The sequence below is a fragment of the Eutrigla gurnardus genome, assembly GCF_963514095.1.
Source record: "Eutrigla gurnardus genome assembly, chromosome: 12".
Taxonomy (NCBI): Eukaryota; Metazoa; Chordata; class Actinopteri; order Perciformes; family Triglidae; genus Eutrigla; species Eutrigla gurnardus.
Window position 1 is genome coordinate 14,133,818 of NC_139926.1, and position 7,506 is coordinate 14,141,323.

At 42.1% G+C, this 7,506-nt stretch overlaps 1 protein-coding gene across 1 annotated transcript; it reads right to left on the minus strand.

The window, feature by feature from the left end:
• Window positions 1–274: 274 nt before the first annotated feature.
• Window positions 275–3,425, minus strand: htr1fa (5-hydroxytryptamine (serotonin) receptor 1Fa). Its single transcript, XM_084022682.1, has 2 exons — window positions 3,285–3,425; window positions 275–2,825 (listed from the first exon to the last, which is right to left on the minus strand). The coding sequence occupies exon 2, from the start codon at window positions 2,822–2,824 to the stop codon at window positions 1,616–1,618; it is 1,209 nt and encodes a 402-aa protein (XP_083878808.1). The 5' UTR covers window position 2,825; window positions 3,285–3,425; the 3' UTR covers window positions 275–1,615.
• Window positions 3,426–7,506: the final 4,081 nt, after the last annotated feature.

Genomic DNA, 7,506 nt, shown 5'->3' on the forward strand with positions numbered 1-7,506 from the left:
CCACAGGGGGGCGCCCTCACATCAGAATATAAAACAATATAAATATATATATATATCATCTGTTCACATTTAACAGTCAGCAGCACAAAATATGTGGTTGCAGCAGTGTATCCTATCAATATCAATTAACACAACAATTATCAGTTGCCATTTATGTTATCGCCGTTATCATTCTCTCATTCTGGACTCATACTCACATATATCTTCATATCAAAAATGATCATGAACTCAAAAAAGAACAGGAGAGATTCATTCATATGTGGGCTGTTTATTATCGATTATTGAGACAATGAGAGACAAGGAAAGAAACAGTATACACATACTGGTAATACTGTCCGATGTACAGTATGTGCATGTATGACACACCTTATCTTCCTGGCATACAGTACACCACACGCATGACTCATCCACAATATTTCCATCAACATACTGTGTGCCTTCTTGGAGGCGGAAAAGAAATACTAGGTCTATTCCAAGTCCTTGAGTGGGATCCATGTAATGAGGATTTCTGCACTGGTGGCTCTCACATTCATTGACCTAATGCTGGTTATGGCGTGGGAGGGAGATGGGATGGGGTGATTAATGGCTCCAGGATATATAAACAAACTTAAAGGAACACAAAGGTCATACATCAATTAAAGTGGCAGTGTCTTATAGAACCTGGAACCCCAATACCTTAAGCCCTCTCCAAAAGTTAATCTTTTGTAGTGAAAGTTGAGACACACTCATTTTTTTTTTTAATTGGTCCCCAAGTATTTTTTTCTTCTTTTATTATTCAGAATGTGTTAATTAATGGTATGATTTGGTCCTACACCATAAAACATTTGATTCACATTAAAGGCATTTTAGTTGATCATCCTAAACATTTAAAACATGGTTTTAACATTCAAAACATGGTGTGTTAAATCTTCAGCATTTGTGAAACTTATGGAAGGCAGGCAATAAGGTCCCACTGTCGATTGTCAAATGAATCAAGCCAGTATCATTGCCATCGGCTGACGAAAAGCTCCAACAATCTACAAATGTATAATTCATATCTGTTGGAGTGTTTTGCTGAATACGTATCACATTCAACAACACTTTCTTTTAGATATCACTGCGACGGTTAATCCAATGAAAGTCACCCTCAACGTCATGGCCATAGGAATTCACATGCTGTGGTATTTTACACGTAAGCCAGCAGCACGGACTAGATAGAAGGGAGGTCATTAGATGGATACGCCTTAATGGGTAAGGGCCTTTAATGGGGCTCAGAACCCAGGTTTCAAAAAGGTCAGTAGTGGCCCCTTTTCTAAAAAAAAACCAACATGTCAGTGTCCTTTCAAATGCACCAATTAACATCAAGGAAACCTCAGGCTGTTTTATTAATGGCAGGTCTTGGATTTCAATGTGGAACTTAGCTGCAAAGCTCTTTGCTGAGCTGGTGCCATTTCTGGCTGATGGAGTGCCTGGTGGAGCAACTGGAAATGGGTGTCAATCCTTATTGTCTCTCAGGCACATTGAGTCAGCATTTAGTCAGTACTTCGCTGACTTCCAGCCTTTATTTAGCCCCCTCCTGGTTACATGTGCACATGGGGTGGTGTATGGGTATGATATAGCTGCATAATTGTAACCATCAGAGGTAATTGCTGCACCTAATGAGTCTTTGGAATGCCTTTTTGAAGTCTTCATTAAAGATGGTGTAGATGAGGGGGTTGATTAGCGAGTTGACGTAGCCCAACCATGTCAGAAAGTCGGCCATCTCCATTGAGGTACTGCACGAACTGCAGGTGTTGACGATCACTTCCTTGACAAAAAACGGCAGCCAACAGATGACAAAGGCCCCTATTATCAACCCCAGTGTTGACGCCGCTTTTCGCTCCCGTGCGCCTGAGATCCGTGGTCCTTGGGAAAGCTGGCTCCGGCGTGACTCAGTACGTGACTCACTGCGCGACGCATGCCGGCGCGACTTAGACGGCAAAGCCCTTGCCGACACACGCACCCGTTCACGTGGCGGCTCCTCGGTCGAGGGTTCAGATAAAGACTTTTCCGGTGGACTCATGGGCTCCGGGCTTCGGGGTCCCTCATCGTCGGCGCCATCTCCGGCAGGGTAGGATGATGGGATCATGCTGCCATTGGTCATACATGAGTAACGGCTGGCCCGGCTGGCCTCCCTGCGCATGTACAGGGTCTGAGCGGCCCGGTAGATTTTGTAGTAGAGGATGAGGATGAGCATCAGAGGGATGTAGAACGCTCCAAGGGTGGAGTACAAGGTGAAGGATATGTGATGGTGCATCATGATGCACTGGTCTTCCTGCTCTGCATCGCCGCTGTAGTGCCGCCAGATCAGAGGAGGAAGTGAGATGAGGATGGACAGGAGCCACACCACCGCCACCATGGCCCCGGCCCGGGCCCCTGTGCGTTTGCGTGAGTACTCCACCGCATCAGTGATGGCTCTGTAGCGGTCGATGGCGATTGCGGCAAGGTGCAGGATGGAGCATGTGCAACAGGTGATATCCACACTTAACCAGATGGTGCACACTGCCTGGCCCATGAGCCAGATCTCTTTCTGGATGTATATAATACTGAAGGGCATGACCAGCACCGCCACCAGCAGATCGGTCACTGCCAAAGAGCAGATGAGGTAGTTGGCTGGGTGGTGCAGCTTACGCGTGACTGCGATCGCTGTGATCACCAGGCAGTTGAAGAACGTAGTCAGGATAGCCAGGATGGAGAGGGTCAGGGTAAGCGGGATCTTACTGGGAGGTGGCTTAGCGGTCTCCAGTGAGCCATTACTACCACTGCTTGTGGCAAACACCCCTTCAGTGCAATTGGGGAAATCCATTCTGCAAGCAGAATGAAAAGGGAGTTATGCATTAGACATAAAAGGAGCTTAGGGAAATTCCTATTCGGAAGATGACACATCATTTGGAGTCAATCTTTTTTTGACTGGTGTGTATGTTATTATTATTATTATCTTGCTGGTAATAATCTGGCATGGAATCGAATCAGTCAGTGAGGGTTTTAGGGCTATAAAATGATTGCAAGAATTGTACTATTCTTTACTATTCCTCTTCCTTTTTTGCTCTCTGCAGTTCATACATAAGATATGCCAGGACAGATAAAATGCTTTCATTCAAAATTTGTCATTTTCAATGTGCTTTTAATGATAATGGACTTTAAAGACTGTCTGGCGAGGTCTTGAGACATTAAATGGTTGTAAGTGCTTTGAAAATCAAAATGTTAACTTCCCCTCAAAAGTTTGCCAAAACTCTAAACGTAGAAATCTAGCAATGTACTCCTACCTGTCTCAGCTCTAATGTGTTGCATCCAGTTGGTTCAGTGTGCAGTAGATCGTCCGCTAGGATCTGTCCTGCCTGCTAGCGCTGCCATCACATTACCTCTGCATGCACATGCACCTGAGAGAGAGACAGAGAGAGAGAGAGAAAAAAAGAGAAGTTGTCAGAAGAGAGAGAGAGAGAGAGAGAGAGAGAGAGAGAGAGAGAGAGAGAGAGAGAGAGAGAGAGAGAGAGAGAGAGAGAGAGAGGAATAGGGAAGAGTGACTGAAAAGAGAACGACAAAATAAAGATACAGTCAAGGACGTGTACACCTACACAGAGGATGCAGTGGTTTCTCAGATGCTAATGTTGGTCTATCTTTCTTTAATTTTTCTACTTTGTGACTCACTGGCCCTTATTTTGAGCTGATCAACTGAGTATTCACCATTGTGACCTCTGTTCTTCCAATAAGGATCCGTATTTCTCATTAATATGATTATCCAGACTTCTTTTTATTAGAACATCAGAGGCATTTCAAAATCAATCAGAATCCACTGGATAAACTTTTTGAAATTACTGACGTGTGAACATACAACGTCAGACAGATATATTTTGTGTTGACTGATGAATCCAAAAATATCCCTCTTTGTATCGGGAATATGAATACATTCAATAAACCATTCATTTATCAAAAGGCACAACAATTAAAATTGAAATACTCAGGTATGACTGTCATTGCAGCTTCCCTTCACTCTCTGCATTGCACAGTATCCTGAAGACATGAGTGGGAACTGTTGCTATAGAAACAACAAGAAGTACAGTACTTTTACTTAGTGTGGCGATGGACCAAAGGCAGTCAAAGTCTGACTGTCAAGTCTCTGCGGAGACCATTGGATTCCCAGAGTCGGTCCACCAGGGGGAGGGTGGGTGAGCGGCGTGGCAAAGCTACATGACAACTGAATGAGACGAGAGATTTCAATTCACTTAACCCTCACTGATGGCAAAGCGCCAGCTAATGGAATTTACCGTGAAACCTTTCAAAGCCCCTTCTTGACAAAAGGGTTCTATATAGAGGAGAATATCTTTTTTTTTATATTGTTGGACCATTACAGCAAAAAAAAAAAAAAAAAAGTGGCATATCACTACTTCAGTCAAGGTGTGGGCAGTCCATCCTTTAGCCAGCCTGAGTCACCAATGTGCTCTTTGCTTAGTGTGTCGGTTTCATTGTATTTAAAAAAGCACATTTTACAAAGCATATTAACACAAAGAACCGTTTAGATTATTGAAAAACCTTTATTCAAAGTTGTATTTCTTCAACGACAACGTATGTCTACTTTAGTAATATGTAATACATTTGTATTTTTCCTGCCTGCACCATTTGTTTGCTTTCCCTGGTTACTTTTTAAAACAGCAGCTCGGGCGTGTTAGCAAAGGTTTTAAAAATTGATTTTCAAGGTCGGTGCAAGAAAATGACTTCCTAAAGTGCAGTTTCACAATGTAATAAAGCTCTTTGCTGAGAAGAGTCGCACAACATTATGTTACGTTGCCTACAAAAAAAGTTTAAAAACAATACATGTTTCACAGCTATTCTAGAACAAAATGGTTTGCTTTGGAGTATTTGCATCATTACACCTGTGATTTGAATATTTCAAGAAAATTAAATTGTCTTTCTCTGTTTGGATATGCAATTATAAACATCTTCCCATTTACCCTCGAATCAATGTGGAAGAAAACATTACAGTTACACTTTATATGCCGATTACTTGTTCAGACAGATAGATGATAATTACTGCTGCACTTCTGTCACTCTTTGTCATTGCACTGATGTGAAAATGTGCATAAATGTATATTTAGATATACAGATTCGGCCCAGTGGGTTGTGTATGTCAGAGTGTGTGTCTGGGCATGCATGCGGTGATTGATGACATGCGTTAAGAGTGTCAGCCTGTCATTATGTGCAACAAAGAAAATCACCCGCTTTTGTCTTAAAATGTTCGAAAAAAAACACAGGCTTTCTGTTCAAGGCCATCTGAAGATAAGCTCCAGTCAGCCAGAGTGAATCTGCTCTCTGCTTTATACCCCACCCAGCACTCGTGCACAGATTCAGCAAACAGAGAAAACAGCATGCAATGAATGATGGCCACATTGTATTAAAACATCATCGAATAACTTTCAAGTTTGATCTTAATAAAGCCCATCATTTTCTCCGCTCATTACAAAAAACTGTGATAAGAGATAACAACCAGCACACCCTGGCACTGTTCAGTAACTTTGAATGGGCTCCATGATCTGCAATATTAGCAGATTCATTCAGCACTCAAATCAGTGTCTGTATTTTCACAAATCCCCCTCCCAATAAAAGTTACTTATTATGCGGCTGTAATATCAAGCTTCATTAATACAGCGTGATGATGCTTCTGCAGTCTGCAACAGATTCAGGGTGAGCTGATAACAGGGAGGCTGACAAAGCAGAAGCAAGTTAGAAATATTGCCTCTGCATTCAGAGATGAAGATATAGAGATTAGTTGAATCCATCCCCCGCCAGTGTCTCTCACTTACAGCTCGAACAAATGCAAGCACCCGCAAGACATACTGGAAATATATACTATATGCACGCATACAACATGGCAGTCGCCAAAAAGAACGGGGGACGCTGCACCTGTCACATGGAGTACAATCTCTAAAACACAAACGGTTTGGACTAGGCAAGACTTTCAGCTGCCAAGTGTTGTTGGGAAGGAGGAGAGTTGTGAAAAGAAGCCGACTGACAGCTCCGGAAAGATGCAAAATAGATGACTAACAACAGCACCATAAGACGCCACCAACTCTCATTCACTTGCAGGGTCTGTCTCTTCATCTCTTTTCATCTGCTGTATCTATTTAATTAGGCGGTGGAGCTAAATGACAAAGTTGGCAAGAAGTAACGCCGTAAGAGGGGCTCCCGCTAAGGACACGGCTGTTTTGTTTTTTTTTCACTTGAAATGAAGGTGGAAAGGAAACGTCACGCACAAGCGAAGGAACGGATGGATTCTGGCATTAGAACACGATTGTGATAAAGTGACATCATAAACTGTGTTTTGTATGGAATGGTAATGGCATGAAACGATATGAATAAGTAAAGGGCTCCGTATCAAGGCTGACTACTTCTATTACACTTTCCGATGATTTTCAGTCAACTGTTATTAAATTTTAATCACATTTTGATAGATGAGACCACTAGCAAGGTAATGAAAAACGGGAAAAAATGGTGCTTAGCATTCTGGAATATAATACCAAGTGAATAAAACACAGCATACTGTATCTGTGCTAATGCGTGTGTCTGTTTTACTTTGTTACACTCATACTCCCTCCTGCACCAAAGGGTTGATATCATCCATTCCCATTACCACGAGTGGGCTAAACCGCTGCCATGTCCACTTTGCAGCAGTCACCGTTCTCACTCGTTGACCTGTGTCCTTGTTTCCAGCCTCAGAGGATCACTCCGTGCGTGTCACAGCTGCTGTTTCACTGCACAAGCAAATGCACCACCATGTTAACGTCAGCCCTCTCTACCTGCTTGCATGCAGATATAGAAGTCTTAGCTGGATTTAATGTGCACAACCAGATTCTAATCCTTCTTTTGTTTTAATTCTATACGCTTAACTACAGGCGCTGTAACGGCGTGTGCAGCATGTACAGGTGATAATGGTTTATTCTGCTGCAGTCAGTCTTGTGTTTGAGTGGTGTTTACCAGCCTTCATTGTTATGGATCACATGAACGCTGAACACATTCAGATGTTTTCATATGCATCTGTTTTGTCAACAGCTTCACATTCCTATCTAGTGTTGATTCATATGGTTTTAAGGCACATCAGTGCATCAATTCTATTTTTATGGAGTGCTGTGTGTAAACCATATATGTATATTTGTCATCAATGTAAAGATTCTTAAAATTATGATATTTGACATTTGAAAAGATAATTTGCACGTCAAGAAAGTGAAATTTGTTCGTGAAAGTTTAAGTCGACGTATGAGACATAATGACGTAAAAATACATAATTAGAAAGACTACAGACACAAAATATGCAAGTGATGTCTCTCCCTGAAGCTACAATGCCCGGGTTTCATATTTCGGATTTGCTCACACTAATTATGTTTATTGCTCATTGTTTCGCTTGCTCGCTGATAAAAAGAGTCGCTTAATAAAAAACATCTGTCAAGATAACATTACATTTACCTTGATAGCTAGCAAGCCACGGCAACATCAATG